Consider the following 23,231-nt stretch of genomic DNA (forward strand, 5'->3'; position numbering starts at 1 on the left):
ACCCCGATTTTTAAAAATTTAAAACCATGCAGAAAGGTAAAGGATGAAAAATAAATGTCTCCTTCTCCTGCTCCTGTGGAGCCCCACTTCTTAGATTTACTACTCCTTTTTGTAAGCCATTCCGGAACTTTTAAACATACATGCAAGCTTATATGTCCCTGTCTTTTTAAATGCAAATAACATCATAGTATACATGCTGTTCTGAAATTTGCTTTTCTCACCCCCCCCAAAAAAAAAAAAAAATCTTAGAATTCTTCCCAACTCATGTTCTACCATGTGGTTGTGTGATCATTTATTTGACCAGCCTATGATGAGAGATGAGTAGCTGCTTCTTAACTTTTTATCATCTCTGTGCCTATATCTCACATGCACTGGTGAAGTCACAGATTCAGCCTCCCCGTCAGTACAACGGGGACAGGAACAACACCTACCTGTTGCTGTGTCGATTAAGTGAGTTAAGGTACGAAAAGCATTTCTTCTCATTTTTTTTTTTTTAACATTTATTTATTTTTGAGACAGAGAGAGAGAGCATGAACAGGGGAGGGTCAGAGGAAGAGGGAGACATAGAATCTGAAACAGGCTCCAGGCTCCGAGCTGTCAGCACAGAGCCCGACGCAGGGCTCGAACTCACAGACCGCGAGATCGTGACCTGAGCCGAAGTCGGACGCTCAACCGACTGAGCCACCCAGGCGCCCCATTTCTTCTCATTTTTTAATGTTTACCTATTTATTTAGGAGAGCGAGAAAGCACACGCACGTGGCCGGGAGAGACAGAGAACTCCAAGGAGCACGACGTGGGGCTTGAACTCACGAACTGTGAGATCATGACCTGAGCCAACATCAAGAGTCAGATGCTTGGCCGACTGGGCCACCTGGCACCCCTGAAAAGCATTTGAACATGCCTGGAGCACGCTAAACCCTGCACGTGCTGACATTTACTAGCGGTTGTGGGGAGGTCGGCACGAGAAGAGCTGGACACGGGCTCTAGATTTTGAGACAGGGACTACCGATTGCCTTCCCGTGAGGCTGTGTCACTTTTTTCTCCCACTAACCGGATATGTCTGTTTCCCCACACCCTGCCAACTGGCTGTTATCAGACATTTCAATCTTTGCAAATCTGAGAGGTGAAAGAAAAATGATCGCTTACTTTAATCTGCCTTTCTTTATGAGGAAGGTTGAACGCGTTCTCTTATGTTTCATAGTTGTCTTTCTTTTTCTGCGAATTTCTTTTTACAAACTGACATTTTCTGCGAATTACATTTTTTAAGACCATCTTTTGTTTATTTATTTGCCAGACTTTGATAGATGCTACCCTATTTTGGAGTTGTCATTGACAGTGCTCATGGGACTTTTTTTTTTTTTTTTTTTTTAGCTGTGTTTTACGATTTTATGTGGTCAATTTTACAATCTTTTTTGGCTTTTGAACCAATGGATATTTCAAGAAAGTTTTAGAGAATTTGTTTTGCGTAATTTCACTTCCACCTGGTTCAGTTCTCACAGGGAAGTTTCTTTTCCTGTCTTGTCTCATCTCTGAATTCTCAGCAACCTGCACCCTGTCTCCAGAGCCTGAGCTGACAGCGCACCTGGCTTATGTCAGAGATGTCAGGGATGACTCTCTAGGCCACTGCCACGTCACCTCCCGCACAGGTCCCAGAAACGGAGGACGGCCCCAGGACCCCAGTCCAAGCCCCCCGTCGCCATCCCCTCCAGCCTCAGCCCCCTGTGCAGAGCCAGCAACAAATGCCAAGAGTGGCTCCGCCCTGCTACCCCCTTATCTTTCACTGCTGGCTCTCGCGACACTTCCTCCAGTAGATATGCAAATGACACCGGGGCCAGAAGAGTCTCATTTGGCTGAGGGCAGCTGGTTTGTGCAAGAAGTTCAGCAGGCCCCAAACACCAGCCCCTAAAGCAAAAGAACAGGGTCCCAAGGAGAGGGGCGCAGACAGCTGCATGGAACCGGAACGGCCCTTCAGTTAATCAAGTGTGGCAGACAAGCCGTTAGGGCCTTTTCAGAGAAGTTCTAGGAAAGACAGACTCATTTCCATGTTGTTCAAAGAGACCAGGATTCAGAAGCTAGTCCGATAGGAAGAGAGGACATTGCCCCTTAGACACTGATATCTCAGCAGCCCCGGTGCACAGGGCCAGACAAGCCAACCCCGGAGCCGGGTCATTTCAGGTCTTTGTGGGGAAAATGTACAACGTCACCACCACCACCACTCATGCCACACACACAGCCCACAGGAGATGAGTTGTTCCAGACTGCGTGCCGTGGGGCTCCGGGGGCTCTGCGAGCAGGTGGAGGGGGGCACTCCTTGGTCTCCCTCACTCCTCAGCCGCTACACTGCATTCTGGTCCCAGATGCACAAACGTTGTACAAATGCACACATATACACACACACAACACACATATACGTGTACATACAAGCGTATCTCCATATAGAGATGTGGAACCGACATGTACACGCACAATCTCACATGTAAAATGTTTCAAGTGAAGATTCCACAACTCTATCAGCTTTGACAACGACCACACGGGAACGCAATCCAGACAACGTGCTTGGCTGCGTCATCCAGCCCTTCCCAGCTCTTTTGGGGTGATTCAGTAACAATTTAGGGTGCTAACACAGGCCCTCGGCTGCTACTCCTTCCAGTGAGCAGGTCGCATTTCAAGGTGAATGTGTTAGGAACAGTCCCACTGGAGATCCACGTTGGGATGGTGCCGGGCTGGGTATGGAGGAGGCTGTCCCACCTCAGATGACGTGGGGCTTACAGCAAATTTCCCGCATGACTCCCAACAGCTGCCAGGTGACAGCAGGTGCCCATCCTGTTCTAAGAGGGAAGATGCTTCCCGGGAAGGGCATTTCCTGATCAATCCCAATATGGTTGGGGAAGTTATACGTAAATGCAGGAGGACAAGCGGGGGCACCTGGGTGGCTCAGTCGGTTGAGCGTCCAACTCAGCTAAGGTCATGATCTCGCGGTTGGTGAGTTCAAGCCCCACGTTGGGCTCTGTGCTGACAGCTCAGAGCCTGGAGCCGGCTTCCGGCTCTGTGTCTCCCTCTCTCTCTGCCCCTCTCCTGCTCGCACTCTGTCTCTTTCTTTCTCAAAAATAAATAAACATTAAAAAAAAATTTTTTTTAATGCAAGAGGACAAGGAAACAGAAGTAGGAAGAAATATCACAGCACTTTTATTCTGTCAGATAAACAGGACTATATCTGTATGACTATTCCTAGCCAAATAAACACTGACGAGCATACCCAGAAACATCCTTCGCCACGGCCAGCCCCATGGGGGGAGAAAGAGAGAGAAAGAGAAAGAGGCAGAAATCAAACTCTAAAATTCAAGAACCTCATGAGTGTCTCTGTCTCGCTTTGCTGATTGGCTTAGCATGCCCTATAATTGTTTTTAAGTCCCTTTGTAACTCTTGTTACATATCAGTTCAATTTCTAGTGCTGTTTGTACATGTTTTGTTTTTCTTCCTTAAGTGTTGTAGACAAGATGGGGTGGGAGAACAAGGGGTGGAAACCTTGTGTTCAAAAAAGCCATTTGGACCGTATAGAAACAAGGGAAAATGTGTGTCAGCCCTAGGAACCAACAGTGTTTGTTCACCGTTCACCACCAGAACCTCAAAGAATCCCAGAGAAAGAGAGTAAGAAAATGGATGAATTATAAGAAGCCATTAGTTCAGAAGAGAGAAGGTGAGGGAAGGCCTGGTGGCCGGGTGAGAGGCAGAGGGGAGGCAGCCAGAGTGCTGTTGGGGGTCTGCTGAGCACCCTGCCCCAGCAGTCTGGGGGTCCAGCAAATTGTTCCTTATATGAGACCCCTGGGAGGAAGCCCACCTATCCTTGAGGCCATAACACCCCTCATCACTTACCCCCATCAGCTAGATCTCGGATCAGGGCTCCCACCCCCAATCTTGCTGGTCCTTTTTTTTTTTTTTTTTTTTTTTTTTGCTAGTAAGAGGATTTGGGCAAAAACCCACTCTGATCTCCAAAAGAATCTGACTTGATGTTTCCTGACAGTTCTTTGTCAGAAAAGAAAAACTACCAGACATATGAAAACATATCGCCACTCAAAAGAAGGGCATCATTTTTCTAAGGACTCAAAGGCGTTACCTCCATGTTTCACAGAATCACTGCGAAAAGAATAAAAGACATTCTGGAGAAGTCTGATTGTGAACTCAGCACACCATTGCATTGCTGGTGTGGGAAAAGTCAGTTGTGAGAACTGAGCAGCAGGAGACAAAGGAAAAGTGATCAGAAGTGGAAAACGTGGAGTTCACGAGTCAGCACTAAATACCACAACAGCTCGTGTCCTGGGGAATGTTAACGGGGAAGAAAAGTTCGAGAAATTCAGTACAGAAAGAAAAGACAGGGAGGAAAGATAAGAGACAAGAAGGATCTCTGTCCTCATACACGCATAAATAGGGGTTTCTGAAAGCACAGATGCTTTTTTTTAAAAACTTTAAAAAAAAAATGTTTACATATTTATTTTGAGAGAGAGAGAGAGTACACGCACGCAAGTTGGGGAGGGGCAGAGAGAGGAGAGAGAATCCAAAGCAGGCTCCATGCTATCAGCACAGATCCTGATGCGGGGCTTGATCCCATGACCCGTGGGCCGAAATCGAGTCGGATGCTTAACCAACTGAGCCACCCAGCCACCTGAAATATTTAAAAATTATCTCTGGGGCACCTGGCTGGCTCAGTTGGGAGACCATATGACTCTTGATCTTGGGATCATGAGTTCAAGCCCCAAGTTGGGTGTAGAGATTGCTTAAAAATAAATTTTTTTATGGGCATGCAAGCGGGTGCATCCACTCTGGAAAACAGGATGGAGCTTCCTAAAAAAACTAAAAATAGAACTACCCTACGACCCAGCAATTGCACTACTATGCATTTATCCACAGGATACAGGTGTGCTGTTTCGAAGGGACACATGCACCCCCATGTTTATAGCAGCACTATCAACGATAGCCAAAGTATGGAAAGAGCCCAAATGTCCATCGATGGATGAATGGATAAAGAAGATGTGGTATATAGATACAATGGAGTATTACTCGGCAAGCAAAAAGAATGAAATCTTGCCATTGGCAACTACGTGGATGGAACCGGAGGCTACTATGCTAAGAGAAATTAGTCAGTCAGAGAAAGACAAAAATCATATGACTTCACTCATCTGAGAACTTTAAGAGACAAAACAGATGAACATAAGGGATGGGAACCAAAAACAATATAAAAACAGGGAGGGGAACAAAACAGAAGAGACTCATAAATATGGAGAACAAACTGAGGGTTACTGGAGGGGTTGTGGGAGGGGGGATGGGCTAAATGGGGGAGGGGCACTAAGGAATCTATTCCTGAAATCATTGTTATACTATATGCTAACTAATTTGGATGTAAATTTTAAAAAACAAGGAATAAAATTTAAAAAAATAAATAATTTTTTTAAAATAAAAAATAAATGAAAAATAAAAATGATCTCTATAAGTGGCTCTGAGGAAAAGCACCTCTGCCCAACTTTTTTTAATAATGATGATGCCACATAAATGTCTCCATATTTTATAAAACTTATATGACTCTTAAGCCACAACCTGACCCAAATCACATAAATCGATCTCACCTATGCACATATACACAAAAATCCTAAATAATTCAGAATACAATCAAAAGTTGTCATGATCAAAACCAGTTAATTTTAACCATGCAAAAATGGTTACTGTCAGGGACTTTATTTATTTATTTATTAAAAGTGGTTTTTTTTTTAACATTTTATTTATTTTTGCAAGACAGGGAGAGAGAGAGAGAGAGAGAGAGAGAGAGAGAGAGAGACAGCACGTGAGCAGGGGAGGGGCAGAGAGAGAAGGAGACACAGAATCCGAAGCAGGCTCCAGGCTCCAAGCTGTCAGCACAGAGCCCGATGCGGGGCTCAAACCCACAAACCATGAGATCATGACCTGAGCCAAAGTCAAATGTTTAACCGACTGAGCCACCCAGGTGCCCCAATGTTAGGGACTTTATAAAATTAAGCTATTATACTGAAATAAGGGAAACAACGTATTATCTCAATAGATACTAAAAAGGCACTTGATAAAATTCAATACTTAGTCATTCAAAACTATTTATAAAACTAGGAAAAGATGGGTCCTTGTTTAACGTGACAACGAGCAACAACTAACTTTTATCAAGTGCTAACTCCATGCAGGTATTGTACCAAATTCTTTCCAGGAACTGTCACGTTTGATTCTCACAGAACTTCCTGAGGTAGATATGTTCTCTTCCCAATACCCTCCGCTGCAGTGTTTTAGAAATACTGGCCCATGTAATAAATTATGAAATCTAAATCAGAGTTATAAGTATTTGGACAGTAGACCACAAAATGATCACAATTTACATACAACAGGATTGTCCATCAAGAAAATCCAAGAGAAGCAAATGAAAAGCAATTTGAAACCAGGAGGAGTAAGGTAACAGAATAAAAGGTGAATTCATGAAAACTGTAACTTTCCTGTATGTTCTCAGTTACCACAAAAGGGTAACTGCAGGGGAAAAGCTATCATTTACAAAACTAACAAAATTGTAAAGTAATCAGAAGTAATCATAACAAGAAATATGAAGGATCTGTATGAAGAAAATGACACAATTTTAAATAGGGGTAGCTATACTTGTCATTAAGACTAATACTAAAATGTCCCTTTTCGCAAGTTATATTATGGATTTCATGGAATTCTAATTGGAGGTGCAACTGTCTTTTTTCCCAACTCGACAAAATTATTAGCTGGTTCGCCTGGAAGGATACTTGAAAACGATAGATGTGCAAATCCTAAAATAAAATCGTTTATAAAATTGTGGTGATGCATTTGGCATGATAGTGATGTAAGAAAACAGACAATAGGCAGAGCAGGGTTAACAGGCAAGAAAGAGATATATAAGACTTACTATACAGTGAAGGATGAATCAGAAAAGGAAAAGAAGTAAATCATTCAGTGAAAGTTCTTGAGAAAGATGATTGGCTACTTGAAAAAAATACACATACATCCTTGGCTTACGCTACTCATTAAATTAATTCCAGAGAGATTAAAGTGTCAAATGTAAAAAACAAAACAAAACAAAAAACAAAAAACTGGGGGCACCTGGGTGGCTCAGTCGGTTTAGCATCCAACGCTTGATCTCGGCTCGTCATGATCTTACAGTCGGTGAGACCGAGCCCTGTGTTGGGCTCTGTGTTGACAGCATGGGGCCTGCTTGGGATTCTCTCTTTCCCTTTCTTTCTGCCCCTCCCCCTCTCTCAAAATAAATAAATAAACATACAAAAATGAAAAATTTATCATCTCTCCGTCTGTTTTTCCCAAATACTTCGCACGTGATGTACACTTAAATTCAATTCACCAAATGACATTACTACATAGGTATTCTTTAAACAATTTTTTTTAAACGTTTAATTTTTGAGAGACAGAGAGAGACAGAGCATGAGCAGGGGAGGGGCAGAGAGAGAGAGAGAGGGTCACAGAATCTGAAGCAGGCCCCAGGCTCTGAGCTGTCAGCACAGAACCTGATGCGGGGCTCGAACTCACAAGTGAGATCATGACCTGAGCTGAAGTGGGACGCTTAACCGACTGAGCCACCCAGGCACCCCAAAAGGTATTCTTAGCCTGGTTTTCAGATAAGGAAACCAAGGGCCCGTGGAATTAGACAACTTGCTGGAGGTTGGACGGGCAGAGTCCTCCTTAGCCCAAGTCTATCAAGTTCCAAAGGCCCTGTCCTAACCCTCCTGTCTTCCACTAAAAAAAAAAAAAAAAACCCAGAATATCTTGAGCGGAGGGACTCTCTACATTTAAAAGCAAAGGAGAAAGAGAGAAAAAATCACAAAGGAAAAAGAAGGGAAAAGTCTCTGAATGTCAAGAAAATCAAAGTTTAAAGGGAAACCACAGTGCAAATATTTGCAACAAATGTGATACAAAGACTTTATGCAAACAGATAACAGAAAAACCACACGGCAGCTTCAAAAGCAAAATGTCAGAGAGAATGGACAGACCATTCTCGGAAGAGGAATGATGAAGGTCAACGCACCTGTCAAACAAGTTTACCACGACTGCAATCAAGAAATGCAAAGAGAAATGAACAGGTATTAACCACCTTTCACCTTGCAACTTAATAATGTTTTTTAGGAGCAAAGATTCAGCACACGGCCGCTGGAATGAGGTAGGCACTCTCTTGTACAGCCGACCAGAGCACAAAGTGGAACCACATTCTGGAGAGCCGTTGGTCTTTCTGTATCAAGAATCTAAAAAGTATTTCTATCCTTTGATCCAATAATTCCACCTCTGGGAATCTATACCCAGAAACGTCACAATTCTGCACAAAGACCTCCATCACCATCATATTTATAACAATAAAACACTGCTGGCGACTTAAATGCCATATCACACAAGTCATTTCATCAATTGTGGCACATGTTGTGCTAGAATCTTGGAGCCCGCTAAACATGATATTTAGGAAAATTTTTAACCAACTGAGGAATGTTAATGTAACATAGACCAAAATAATGTGCGTATAGCTAGATATAATATTACAGAGATTTCTACATCCCTGGAGAAAGAGGAATAAAGAGAATGAGAAGGTACACGTACAAATTAGCAGTATTCACGTTTGTCTGTCAATAGGTGGGTGATTACTTTCTTTCTTTATACCTCTTTGCACATTATGCTTAATACTACTTTTTTAAGATTTTTTTCTAGTTTATTTATTTCTTTTGAGAGAGAGAGAGAGAGAGAGAGAGAGAGAGAGAGAATCCCAAGCAGGCTCCACACCATCAGCACAGAGCCCGATGTGGGGCTCAAACCCACAAACCGCCAGATCATGACCTGAGCTGAAGTCTGATGCTTACCTGACTGAGCCACCCAGGCTCCCCTTAACACTATTTTTTTTTTTTAAGTTACTTGAAAGAACACTGCGCTGTTTATCAGAAGATCTATTTCTGCATCGTCACTGACGCCTGTGATGGCCTCAACAAGCCTCGAGACTCTGGAGGGCAGGGTCCTGGCTATGAGTGCAAGGCCGGAGCAGCTGATGCTCTGGGGACCAGCCCTGTCTGGGGTGATTTTTAAAAAGTAGTTGAACCCAAATTGTTTGGGTCCTTGTTAATACAATGCTTTTCTTTCTTTCTTTCTTTTTTTTTTTTTTAACGTTTATTTATTTTTGAGACAAAGAGAGACAGAGCATGAACAGGGGAGGGGCAGAGAGAGAGGGAGACACAGAATCCGAAACAGGCTCCAGGCTCTGAGCTGTCGGCACAGAGCCCGACGCGGGGCTCGAACTCACGGACCGGGAGATCATGACCCGAGCCGAAGTCGGACGCTTAACCGACCGAGCCACCCAGGCACCCTGATACAATGCTTTTCTAATTAACGGACAACGGGGGTATGAAATGAGCACGGGAGAAAGGAAAGATCTGGTCCCCAGAGCTGCAGGCTTATTCTACCCACTCTGCTCCGGCAGGGCCTGCTTTGGCCACCTGCACTGATCCCCACCCCGTCCACATGCTGGGCTGGCTCCCTCTGCAGAGCCTTAGGACTTTTGTCCCCTCAGTAGCTCCCTCCCAAATGGGAACTAGTTAATCCCTCTTAAGACGGCCTCCATTCCTTCTTGATTTTATCTTCAATCTGCCTGGTGCTTCTTCCTGGCATCCATGCCCCAGACCCTTCTCTCTGTCAGGCTTCCGGGAGCTCAACCCTGGCCCCAGCGGCCACTGGACACTCATGCGCCATTCAAGTGCTCTTCCTGCCTTATCTTTTTGAGCACTTCCTCTGAGGAGGCCCCACATGACAGCTCGCTGTCTCCCGGAGGCTCCTACAGGGCTCCAGGAAGTTCTAGAAGTGTCACTCTGCCGGTGCTCTCTTTCCTTCTGCTGTGGAACTTTCTCCACAGAGGGGCCCTATACTCCTCTGCAGCTGAAATGTCACTACTCACTTTATGAGTTGTAAAAAATAACGGCCAGGGTTTAGTGGGTGTTGACCGTGTGTGCCTGGCCTTGGGTCACACATTTTGCCCACATTCTCCCATTTTTACCCTCTCAGTAATCCAATGACAACAACAGAAAGACAAATAGGCCGACTTTTAAAATGGGCAAAGGATCTGAAGAGACATTTCTCCAAATAAAATAGACAAATGGCCGGGGCGCCTGGGTGGCTCAGTCGGTCGGGCGTCCAACTTTGGCTCAGGTCATGATCTCACGGTCTGTGAGTTCAAGCCCCATGTCGGGCTCTGTGCTGATGGCTCGGACCCTGGAGCCTGTTTCAGATTCTGTGTCTCCCTCTCTCTCTGCCCCTCCCCCGTTTGTGCTCTTGTCTCTCTCTGTCTCAAAAAGAAATAAAAACATTAAAAAAAAAAAAAAAGATAGACAAATGGCCAATAAACACGAAAAGAAGCTCGACGTCGTTAATCATTTAGGGAGACGCAGCCCCAGGTCACAATAAGATGCCACTTCACAGCCACCAGAATCATTATCACCAAAAAGATAATAACGGGGGTTGGTGAAAATGTGGAACAGTCATGGCTGATGGGAACATAAAAACGGTGCAGTTCCTGTGGAAAACAGTGCGATCGTTCCACAGAAAGCTACCATTACTATTTGACCCAGCAATCCCACCCAAGACCATTGAAAACACGTGTTCACACAAAACCTTGCACATGGGGGCACCTGGGTGGCTCACCCAGGTAAGTGCCTGACTCTTGGTTTCAGCTCAGGTCACGATCATGGGCGCGGTTTGTGCATTCGAGCCCCACGTCAGGCTCTGCGCTGACATTGTGGAGCCTGCTTGTGATTCTCTCTCTCCGCCCCCCCTTCTGCCCCTCCCTCACTTGTGCTGTCTCTGTCTCTCTCAAAATAAATACATAAACTTAAAAATTTTTTAAAATGTTTATTTATTTATGAGCACGAGAAGGGGAGGGGCAGAGAGCGAGGGACGCACAGAATCAGAAGCAGGCTCCAGGCTCCGAGCTGTCAGCACAGAGCCCGACGCGGGGCTCGAACCCACCAACCGTGGGACCATGACCTGAGCCGAAGTCAGACGCTTAATCGACTGAGCCGCCCAGGCGCCCCAATAAATAAACTTTAAAAACAAAACCAAACCACAAAAACCTTGTACATGAATGTTCACAGCAGCATTTCTCATAATAGCCAAAACGACCCCAACGTCCACAAACTGATAAATGGATGATTAAAATGTGGCCTAGCCACACAACAGACTATTATTTAACTGTAATCATGCTACAACAGGGCTGAACTCCAAAAGCATTATGCTGGGTGGAAAAAGCCAGACACAAAGGCCGCATATTGTATGATTCCATTCACATAAAATATCCAGACCAGGCAAGTGTCAGAAAGTCTATTAGTGGTTGCCAAGGGTTGGAGGGTGGGGAAATCCCGAGTGAGTGCCAGTGGGTACAGGGTTTCTTTTTGGGATGATGGAGTTAGACAGTGGTGATAATTGCACAACGCTATGGATGTCCTAAACACCACTGAATTGTACACTGTGCAAAGGGTGATTTTGTGGGATGTGAATTATACCTCAATAAAAACAAATTAACCCCAGGAGTGGGCACCTCACCAGTGAGGACGCTGGGTGGGCGCAGGCAGGTTAGCATCTCGCAAACACTAGAACTCACATCGAACGCAGCCAATCCCGGAGGGCTGTCCGCTAAGCACTGTGTCGCACGGCATGGATTGAGGCGGGAAGGGCAGACCCCCTGTGACCCCATCTCCGGGGCAACGAGGAACGCCTGGCCAGGAGCACCGCAGCCATTTCACCACCATGTTTGGGTTCACGCTCCAGGAGAGCGGACCCTTCGACGGGGAGGCGCCAGTGTCTGTGCCCAGGTGAAGTTAACCCGCCAAGCAGGCCAGCTTGCAAAACACACCAAAGCCAGAGCCTACGCTGGTTCTGGAAGAGCTGCCCTGGTGTGCTGGGCACGGGCGCAGAAAGCCTGGAGACCGTCAGCTTCACCAGGTCGTTGTGAGTCCCTCACCGTGCACAGAAGACACCAGTGAGCCATTGAACGCACAGGCCTTCACGGGCGCTCCACTCTCTCCCGTCTTGCGCACAGAAAGAAAACTCAGAAGAAAAAAGAACACTTGGACCAACTCTGACGTAAACTGGGTTTCAAGAGCCCGTGGTCCTCCAGCCTGGCTAGAGGCTACCGTTTGGACCAGTATTGGTCCCCACTTTCTGTCAACCCCAGCTACGAAAACCAGTGTATTTCTTTGCATTGCACAAAAATAACCAGTGAGCAGTGCAAACTTGGCTGAAACTTTGGAAGCGAATTGGAGGAAAGGGGGTTGTGTCCATGCGATCACATCACCGGAAATGGCTCTATGCCTCTCCTGGACATTTCTGCCCTCCCAAGTCCCTTCTCTGTGTCCCCCCTTTCCGGGCCTACCCGATCCCACACACCCCCAGGCTTGCTGGCTCCCCTCTGTTTCTCCTTCCTGAGAACGGCCTGAGTTCAAGTCCTGACCCTGCCATTTATTGGTAAATGTGGCATGCTACCTAACCTCTCTGGGCCTCAGTTTCCTCATCCCTAAAGTGGGGATAATAACAGGACTTCCTCCGAAGGTCGCTGGCGACGGTGAGTTAATACACGTAAAGAGCCTGGAACAAAGCCTGGCACACAGTTAGCCTTCGTGAATCTCTCGCGGTCGTTTTTAGGCAGAACAGGTTAGCAACCACCTTTTGTGAGGGGAGCAAGGCTTAGGGCCTGCTCTACCCCAACTGGCCTGTCACACTTCCTAACGACAAGGCGGCCTTCTCTGAGGGAGTTTTTGGTGACTGAATGTCCTGCCTGTGCTTCTTCGTCTTTGGGGCTGTGCTGACGAGGCCACAATCCAGGCTGCCTGGCCGCCGTCCCCGGGGAAGGAGGCCGTGGGTGGACCCGGGCGTCTCGGGGAAGGCTGTGTGTTGAGGAACCCGAGATTACTTCCCCACCCCCCCACCCCGCCCCCCAGCTGGCTGGACGAGGCAGCGCACGTCTGCCCCTCCTCCAGGAGGGAAGCCAACTCTAGTGTGCCACAGTGGGAACGCCACCCCACTGGGCAGACTGTGTTCCCAACCACGCTGGGCCATTGTTCTGGTTCTGCCTGTGTGGCCTGAGCCAGGGGAGGCTGGCCCTGCTGACTCCTGGCTCTTACATCGGGGGGACCCCCACCCCCCAAGGTATGTATCTCTTTTCTGTAGCATAAAGCACCTAACAGGTGCACGGGTGCCACGTGGGGGTGCTGTCCTGGCCGGAGAGGAGGGCACAAGCTAGATGGCCTCTTAGTATGCCCATCCCAGCTGGGCCGGATGCCCCCTCCAGCTTCCCCTGCGGTGGGACTGAGTGCGGTCAGGTGAGCACGACAGAGGCCCCATCTAGAAGAGCACACTGTCGCTTGTGTTTCCAAGCCCCCTTGCCCCAAGACGGCAGAGCTGCCTGGGGCCTTCCCCCTCCGGCTCTCAGGGCCCAAGACGAGCCTCCAGGCCTCCCTAAAGCGGGGTTCTCTGAGCTGCTGAGGAGAGGCCTGAGCTTTCCTGCCCGGTGGCAGGTGGGCGGTAGGGCTGACCTCTCTGGAGGAAATGCGGGTTTGCGAGGCCTGGGGTGAACGTGTGCTCTCATCACGTGGGTGGCACTGAATTGCAGCCTTGTCTTTTGGTGCCTTCCTCACCCCCCTCTTCGTTTCATTTAAATAGTCAAATCCTGTTCTCTTTCCTCAGCACCAAGGCCACTGGGGAGGTTGTACCCAGTTCCTGGTGCTGCGAACACAGCTGCCTAAACCAGCCGCTGGAGGCCCCCTGCTGTCCCCTCACTCAGCAGAGGGGACTGGGGACAGGCTCCAGGCAGTGGGCACAGGCAGAATGAGGCCTGCGCATGCAGGGCCATGAGGTCTCTTTCTGTGGATATTTCTAGAGCAGGAGGGGAGTCTTGGTGGTCTCCTCCTGCAGTCCTGGCTCACTTTGAGAGCCCTGACCCCACACCTGCACCAGCTGGGTCCCCATACTCCCAGCTGACTTCCAGAGAGACAGCAGAGGGGCGAAGCCTGTCGCTTGTGAAACCGAGGACATTTCGCCCAGTTGCTTTTCACCCCGCAGGCCGTGGACAGGACGGCGTGGGGCAAGGTTTGCACCGGGCCACAGGGAACAGAGAAAACTAAGGATGGTGGGCTTTGTTTCCCAAGAGGTTAAATCTATTCGATTTAAAGGACTGGTGTTTGCTTTGTTTTTTGTTTGGTTGGTTTTTTGTTTTGTTTTTAACGTTTATTTATTTTTGAGAGAGAGAGAGAGAGAGAGAGAACATGAGCAGGGGAGAGGCAGACAGAGAGGGAGACAGAGAATCCCAAGCAGGCTTTGTGCTACCAGCACAGAGAGCCCGATGCAGGGCTCAAACCCACGAACCATGAGATCACGACCTGAGCCGAAATCAAGAGTCAGACTAAGCTTAACCAACTGAGCCACCCAGGCACCCCTGTTTTGTTTTGTTTTAAAGACTACACTCTTCCTGCTTTTCAGTGTTAAAGGATGCTTTCTTCCATGAAATGAGCCTTTGGAAGGTCCAGTTAGTTGTCACCCATTTAGTCAGTTTTTCATTTTTAAATCTCCTCCATTGGCAAAATGAAAGATGGCAGCAGGATTGTGTCTCACAGGCTTGGGGAAAGTTTGGTGGTCCCTGGCATCCCACAGCCTGGAGTGGCTCCTGACCCTGCGGGCAGGATGGCTTCCCTTGAAAAGCAGAGGGACTCGGGGAGCCCCGGGCCTGGCAGAAGGGCAGGGTTCCCAGGGAAGAATCCAAGCCCTGGGGTCTAGACCTGAAAGGGTTTTGAGGACAGGAACTTGATGACAAGTCCAGGCCTCGGTGAAGAGGACGGTGGACAGCTGGGCACCACGGACGCCCTCCCTAAGATGCAGACCCCGAACTCTCTGCAGCTCTGAGAGTCACTCCATGCAGAAGAGGGGACAGGAGGAGGAGTGGAGGAAGGACTATGGGAAACCAGGCCTGGATCCCAGCCTGCCACCAGCTAGTAAGGGCAGTGGAGACATAGGCCTCACCCTCTCAAAGCTCCTTCCGCTCACTTGCAAACTCAGGGGTCATCGGACGAGACCCAAGGCCTCCCAAGGCCTCCACTCAGCCCCGGCTCTGGCCTCCATCATGCTGCCCACTTGGAGTCAGAGATTGCATTGTAGCCGGGGCACAATCAGAGCCCCTTGACCAGAGGGCTGCTGCACCAGTTAGCCCTGGAAGGTCTCAGCGGGGGCTCAGCACACAGCGAACACCCAACAGAACCGGCCGCCCACTGGGGCAGGAGACCGGTCCATGCGGGCCCAGCGGAGTCAATTTGGAGTCTCCCCACTATTTCCCAGGCCCTGTTGGTGGGTCCCCACGGGGGCACTGCCTGTGGGGAGGTCCTGGGTCCCCTCCTCTGAGTGTGAGACTGGGGGGCATGGGAAGCTGGCCTTGGGAGGTGGGCCTCTGGTGCCATCAACACTCAGGCCTGTTTAGGAGCATTTTCTAATACTCCCAGCTGATCCTCGTAGACACCTTGGCTTCTCCTGCCGTATCACCCGGAACCTAGGCTCACAGCTTGACAGGGTGAGGAGTGGGGTGGCCTGGGTGCAGCCTCTGGGGTCAGATGGCCCTGGCTTCGACCGTCGTCCGTCGCTTAACCTGTCCGAGCCTCAGTTTCCTCAACTGCAAAGGAGGGGGGTGACACCAGCACCTGCGGTTCAGGTTGCCGTGGGGACGAAATGAGATAACGCCCCGACAAGTACGTACGCTTAATGCTCAAAACGGGTCTGTGTTCAGTGACCTGCCTCCCTGCTGCCTGGTCACAGGGAACTTCCTGCAAGCCCGGGGATGCTGCCTGAGAGGTGCAGGGGGACAGCCCATCCCCTGCTGTGCCCTGGTGCTGCCCTAGGCCGTGCAGGGGTGCTTAGATGCCAGGGTTGCAGGGCTGAGGGCCTTCTTCAGACATGGGTCAAGAAGGGTGTTTTAAAAAGGAACCTCCAGCAAGTGGCTGGTTCCTCCATTGTTAACAGAACCGGAGCGTTGGGCGATCTCCCGGAGCCGGGAGTGAGGTGAAGCGGGTAGATGAGGGTGGCCGAAATGGGTGGGGGACACAGCCCGGTGCCGGGGTGAGGAGGGAAGAGGCTCTCCCCGTCAGTGATGGTGACTTCCTCTGCTCTCAGGGCCCCGTATGCAACTTCTAGGTGAACTGAAAGGTCCTTCTTGAGCGAACCCACCCCACATTCTGGCTCCCGAACAACGGCGTCCTCCGGGGACCCAAAGCCTAGGCGCCAGAAGGGTCCCCGCTCGCCAGGCCTGCTCCCCAGAGGTCTGCACCGGGGTCTCCGGGCTGGGCACCTGTGACCCACACCTGAGCTGAGCCAGCCGCTGTCTAACAAGGGCACCACCTTGGAGCCCCGAGCTCCCGCCTGCCTCCCAGAGCCTGGAGACCCTCGTCCCGGCCCCTGGCCCTGCCGCTCGTGTGTGACCAGGCCCAGAGTGGCTCTGGGGGGTCCGGCGTTGAAAAACCTGAGCTCCAAGGCCACGCAGGCCCACAGGGGGCCTCAGCAGGACCCACCAACAAATCCGGGCAGCACACAAGTCGGGCCCACGCATCCCGTGACCCGAAGCCACCCTGTCCCCCGGCGGGCCGCGCCTCCTCCCGCGGGCCCGGCGCACTTACAGCACGCAGAGCGCGTAGGCCTTGGAGATGGACTCGCTGGCACGCACGAGGAAGCTCCCGTCCTTGCCCGTCCTGGACAGCAGCTCCTCGGCCTTGGAGCGGGTGATGTTGCCATGGTTCCAGCAGGGGACCATGGCGGCCACGGGCCTCCCCGGGCCGGGCGGGCGGCCACCCCGGGACCCACACGCCACCGAGGGGAGCTGAGGCCCCCGCACCGCGAGCCGCCGTCGGTCCCCTCTCGGTTGCCCCGCTGCTGCCACCAGCTCCCTGCCCGACTTCCTGTTTCAGGAGCTCAGCGAGGGAAAGGAAGCCAGCAGCGGCAGAGAACTTCCTCATTGCGGAGACCGGCCGGGGGAGGCCGCGCTCCACCTTCCCACCCCGCCCACCCGCCGGCCGCCCCTCCCGCTGCCCCCCCAAGGCCTCCCCGGGGCGGCAGCTGGGTCGTCGTCGGGGTCAGGAGGCTCACGGCCGGCTGCCGGAGAAGCGCGGCCCGGCAGGTGGATGGGCCAGGACAGTGGCCACTGGAGGCCTGTCTGGATGCTCACGTGGGATGGCCACGCCCTGGCCGGATCCCTCGCCTTCGGCTTTACCCTACTCCAGGGGCTACTCAGCTGGGACCACCGCCTGCCCCCCAGGGCCAGGCGAGATTGAGGGAGAGGGGCGCAGTGGAGCTCCCTCCCAATGTGAGAGACTCAGGACACCACACAGCCTTGGGTGCTGGAAGGACCTTGAGGGACACCACCGGAGGGCTCCAAGGGCCCAGGTGACAGCTCTGTGACACGTTTACACTCGTCCCCAAGCGCCGGTGGGTGTGAAGGAACCCTGTTCTCCGTGGCGGTCCAGCTTAGCCACGCACGAAGGGGGTGGAGGGCTTGGGGACGTTGACCCTGCACAGAGAGAATGCGGGCTGGGTTTTCCCCTCTGGGTCTTTCCAGGACGCTCGGAAATGACACTTCCCCACAGGCTGACCACCTGGCCAAGGATGAAGACCATGGCTTCCGGTGCCCTTTATCCCAGGAGAGTCGGGGTGGCCAGTGGAGCGCCTCCAGGCTGCCGTGGTTGCACTTGCCGGTGGCCCAAAGGAGAGCCGCCCCCATGGGGCCGCCATCCCGGACCAGCAGATTCTGAGGGCTCCAAAGCAGACGTCCGCTCGTGGGGTGCACTCCGTCCTTGGGTCAGGCCCAGCAGGGTCAAGGGGCGCTGCTGACCCATCGCACAAGGCGGCGGTGCCCCCCCATCCCACACCCAGGCCTCGCCCCACCCCCCAAGACATGACAAGAGACCCCCTCCAGAGGCCCGAGCTCAGTGAGCCTCCGTCTGAGCCCCCCAGCTCTACATCGCAGCTTCAGGAGCTGATCAGACGTCTTTCTCTCAGCTGAGGTTTCCTCTTTTCTATCTTGAGGAAATAACCCCTAACGGAGCTCGCCTGTGCTGATGAGCCCTTAGCACCTCCACCTGCATGGACCTCCACACGGCAGGTGATTCTGAACAAGCATGTCCTGATTCTGAGGCCAGAGTGTGGCCTCTGGGCTCCAGGTGGCGTTCCTTCTGGAAACTCCAGCTCAGTGAACTCCCCAGTCCTCACTCCCACCTCCCTAAGCCACTCTGAGCTTCCTCTCCCCTGACCTCTGACCCTGCCCGGCTCCTCCCACTGGACTAACAACTCAACTCCCAAACTCTCAGGACATAGGAAGCAAGGGTCCTCTGGGCAGGCCCCGAGCTAGGCGTGGGGACAAGAGCTGGCGTCCACACTCCAGCCTTCTGGAAGCCAGCTCTACGCTCCCATCACCACCATTTAGCACCCTTCTTGCCTCCCTGCTGACCCTCCAATAACCTCCTCCTTGGTCTCAGCCTCAAGGCCCCTTGGTCTCTTTAGGGCCCATCAGAAGGATCCATCTGCAATCCTGACCCCTTAGTACCTTGACCAGACCCTCCACCACGTCCAAGACTCTTGCACTTATCACTGCCTTCCTGCTACTTTCTCCAGCTTCCCACACCCCCTCTCTCAGGCCTCTGTCCCTACCGAGTCCTGCCTTTCAGCAGAGTCGGGGGGCCAGTGGGACCACCTTTGCCCTTTACCCCTGTGATTTCCCTTGGACACACAGGACACATACATGACACACGCATTTCCCTAATTTTGAAGGCCCATCCCATTTCTACTTCCATCCAACCCAGCTGCCTGAGCCACCTGACATGGTCAGCTTCCTGGTCCCCCTGCCCTTCTGCTGCCCTGTTCGGAAAACCACGACACTTAGACCAGGGCTGCCCTTTCGGCGGGTGGGTGGGGCCTGGGTGAATATTTTTTGCGGGGCCCCTGTCTATATAAACAATGCACTAAAAATGTGTATTATACAATTCATGCACCCACGGGAGGTACAGTGACTTATCATTGAAGATTTAGTATAAGGGATAGAGAGGAGGTAATTATCCATATGTTCAGTGTCCAGTCAGTGCACTGAAGGGTCTTTTGTGACGTCCAGGCTCTTGCTTCCTGTTCAGATCCTGTTTTTTAGTGTCTTGGGTTCACGGAAGCCCTTTGCTGTACCTCAGGGCTCCCCACGGCCCACCAGCCTGGGCAGACAGTCACCCACTGATTCCTACTGGAGGGCAAAGGAATGAAGGAGTGAAGGAAGTGTTGACTCACTGAGTCACCAAAAACAGAGGGAGCCGTGATAGTCAATTTTCTGCAACTTGGCTGGGCCATTATTCTAGATGTCTCTGTGAAGATACTTTTAGATGAGATTAGTATTTATTTTATTTAAACATTTTTTTAGATTCTATTTTTTAAGCAGCCTCTGCACCTAACGTGGGGCTCAAACCCACAACCCCAAGATCAAGAGTTGCATGCTCTGCCAACTGAGCCAGCCAGGCACCCCAAGGTTAGTATTTAAATCCGTAAACTCTGAGTAAAGCAGATTACTCTCCATATGGTGGGTGGGCCTCATGCAATCAGTTGAAGGCCTTTATAGAAAAAGACCAAGGCTCCCATAAGAAGAGGGAATTCTGTCAGCAGATTGCCTTCAGCTTGAATTGCAGTCCCGCCCCCCCCCCCCCCCCCAGCCTGCCAGCCCACCCTGCAGATTCTGGACTTGTCAGTTTCTGTAATCACATGAGACAATTCCTTAAAAATAAAGCTCTCTCATATATATGTACATACACACACACATCCTGTTGGTGGTGTTTCTCTGGAAAACCCTGACCAATACAGAAGGAACTGTTTGAAAGCTGCCGTCAGGAGTGAACTTCCCTCACCCCCCCAGACCTGAGAAAAAGGCATCTTGGGCTGAAGAAGGAGATGGGGTGGCCATTCCCAGAAAACCGGGATAGGACAAGGAGGCCTGAGCCTCCTGTGGTCAAGCAGCGTTGCTCCCAGTGCCAGGGGGCCCAGGGCAAGTGGGTCAGCGCCCCCATCAGGAAAGAGTGACACCCTCTTCTGCCCTGAGAATATACCCTGTCCCCATTGGCCCCTCCCAAATCAAAGGTCAAGGACACTTATTATCGAGATGGGGAAGGGCTCACTCTCCACTAGAGTGAAAGACGACGACCCAGCAGAGATCTTCTGAGGGCTGAGACACCTCCAAACATAGCAAGGATCATCCCCCCGACCCTCTGCAGGGAAGGAAGGGTGCCTCCTTCTTGGGCCCTCTCTCTCCCAGCTTCACGTCTGTGGGTTCTCGAGCGCTATCAGGGTGCCTGGCTCCACCTGCCTGCCTTCTCACAGACTCCCGGCTCCGCGTCCGCTATGGCATCTTCGGGTGGCTTTTCCAGATCCTCCCCCCAGGCCCCTGCAGACATAAATTCTGCTCAGCAGTCCTCTGAGTGCTGGGCGGGGCTTCTCCCGGAGTCCGGAGCACCCCGAAGGGTGGGAAGGCAGGGTCTCCGTTCACGGCGCGCCCACACTATTTTCCCTCCAGTCTCAAGTAATTCTATTTCAGGGCTGGAAATCAGACCCCGAGGCACACACCCAGGAGCAAGGCCGGGTCTGAGCCCCAGCTCTGCCCCAAGATCCCTCTGCTACGGAGTGTCTGTGAAGTCACTGAAAGGTCTGGTGCGAGGCAGGTGCTCTCCGATGAGACGGCTCCCGTAGGGGGCCCTCCTGACCGGTGGCTGGACGACAGAGTCCTGGGGGGCCCCAGCCAGCCGCCAGTGCCATTGACGCTGGCCACTGATTTAACAACCCTGGTATGAAAGAGAGGATTCTATAAAAGTGCTCTTTACCTACAACTAAAAATAACCGAAAATAGGTCAGATTCTGAGCCTTGCGACCCCCCACCACCAGGGGGAGCCTCCAACTCTTGCCTCCATCCATGAGTTCCTGTGTGGGGAGAGCTGTTCCTTTCCAAGAGTCCCGCCTCTGCCGTTCCCATAGTAACGACGCCATAGGGCCGGAGGCTATTTCCCAAGGGGTCCAGGGGCCGAGTTCATCATTGTGCTCAAGGATTTCCCTCGAATACCAAAGGCCTGGCAGCGAGCAGCTCTCCCCTTGCCAGAAGATCAAATAGGCCTGAACTGCAACCAGGAGAATAGGGCTGGATTTGGGGGAAGAATTGGGTAAGAGAGAAAAATCACATCTACAAAAATAACTTGTGTCTTTTGCCAAGATTGTTAAGGACACAGGGACATATTCAAAATACAATGGTAAGTTAAAAAAAAAAAAAAAAGGAAAAAAAATCAGGAAACCGAGTTGAGGATACAGCATGAATCCAGCTGTGGAAAAAACTTTATCCTGGGAAATCACCGAATCTGAAGAGTGCTGGGTTAAGTGGCATATCCAAGAGCGATTTTTTTTCCTCCTTCTAGTTTCCCAGATTTCCTTTAGGACCACATGCTACTTTTATGTAAATAGAAATTAAATAAATACAAAGACAACTAGGGTTCCAGAAGTTTTGCGTGAAATCTTTCTGGACAACTTGGCTTTGGGCTGGTTGCATCCCAGTTACATGTCCCTCTGGAAGCATAAGGAAGAGAGAGGAACCAAGGCCTCATCTTTTTTTTTTTTCTTTTAACCCTGTCATACAGCCTACTTTTTTCACTTCACAATATTTCTGAACATTTCGTGGAGCTTTTTTGTATCTACCATAGTCTTTGAAAAGCTAGCATACTAGGGCCACTGGGGTGGCTGTAGGTTGAGCGTCCGACTTTGGCTCGGGTCAGGATCTCGAGGTTCGTGAGTTCAAGCCCCACACTGGGCTCGCTGCTGTCAGCGAAGAGCCCGCTTCGGATCCTCTGTCCCTCGCTCTCTGCCCCTCCCCCACTTGTGCTCTCCCAGAAATACATTTTTAAAAAAACTTAAAAAAGAAAAAAAGCTAGCATACTATGATATGCTGTAGCATCATGCATTGTACCAGTCTCCTACCGGTGGCCCCTGAGAGTGTTTCCAATATTTGTTATTACAAATCCCAGTCAGTATGTCTGCTGGATATAGATCCTCAGAAGGGCGAGGGGTCCAAAGGCAGTGCACGTTTTCCTTTGGGGTTAATTATGCCATATCGTCTTCTATTTTTAAATTTTTTTTCACGTTTTTACCTATTTTGACATCTCCACGTCACCTCCAGCCTCTGTCCCAGCCCCGAGCGCTTCCCGATCCTCCCTTGCCTGGGCCTGTCGCTGCGTTTCCCAAATGCATTTTCTGCCAACAGCCATCAGCTTTCCGTGGCGACTACACGTCAGCTCCTTCCCGGCTTCGTGTTCGGTCGGTCTTCCTCTTTGCCTCCACAGCCAGCAGAGCTCTTCACCAATGCCCAAACCAAAAGCAAATCCATGCTGTTGGTTCTAACTTCATTCCCATCAGCATCTTCTGCCCGCTCTTGTCTTGTGAACTTCCTCCTGCGCGGAGGCCCCTGGCTGGGAAGCCCTGGGATTTCTTGACCGTATCCCTGCTCCCCGAGGGGGTCCCCAAGCTGTGTGAACGTCGTCTCTGAAATGCCCCTCTGAGGACCCTCTTCCTGGCTTGCAGATGGCTGCCTTCTCGCTTCCTCCTCACGTGGCCTGTACGAGACGGGGGAGAGTGGGAGACTTTCTCTCTCTTCCTCATTTTTTTTTTAAATTTTTTAATGTTTATTTATTTTTGAGAGAGAGAGAGAGCAGGGGAGGGGCAGAGAGAGAGGGAGACACAGAATCTGAAGCAGGCTCCAGGCTCTGAGCTGTCAGCACAGAGCCCGATGCGGGGCTCCTAACTCACCAACTGTGAGATCACGACCCGAGCCCAAGTCAGAGGCTTAACCGACTGAGCCACCCAGGCGCCCCACTCTTCCTCTTCTTATAAGGCTACCAAACCTCTAGGATTTGGACCCCATCTCGATGAACTCATGTAACCTTATTTACCTCCTAAAAACCCCATCTCCGAATACAGTCACACTAGGGGTTAGGGCTTCAACATGTGAATTCAGAAGGGAAACGATTTGGTCCACAGCAGCACCTACTAAATATTTGCTGCATTATAACAAAAGCTAATATCTATCTACCAGCTACTGTGTGTGAGACACTGTGCTAAGCTCTTGGCATATGAATTGCTTCATTCAT

At 50.7% G+C, this 23,231-nt stretch overlaps 1 protein-coding gene across 2 annotated transcripts in view; it reads right to left on the reverse strand.

Moving 5' to 3' along the window:
- The window catches only part of INPP5D (inositol polyphosphate-5-phosphatase D), a 123,108-nt gene extending 106,085 nt beyond the window's left edge, over nucleotides 1-17,023 (reverse strand). The window contains exon 1 of one of the 2 annotated variants that reach the window (XM_019445532.2): nucleotides 16,710-17,023. In XM_019445532.2, coding sequence (XP_019301077.1) covers nucleotides 16,710-16,843 — 134 coding nt within the window. In that variant the 5' untranslated portion in view covers nucleotides 16,844-17,023. The remainder of the gene's footprint in view (nucleotides 1-16,709) is intronic. The other variant, XM_019445533.2, reaches the window with a different exon arrangement.
- Between the last annotated feature and the right edge of the window lie 6,208 nt (nucleotides 17,024-23,231).

The sequence above is a fragment of the Panthera pardus genome, unplaced genomic scaffold (genome assembly GCF_024362965.1).
Source record: "Panthera pardus isolate Hobbes unplaced genomic scaffold, ASM2436296v1 HiC_scaffold_10, whole genome shotgun sequence".
Lineage (NCBI taxonomy): Eukaryota > Metazoa > Chordata > Mammalia > Carnivora > Felidae > Panthera > Panthera pardus.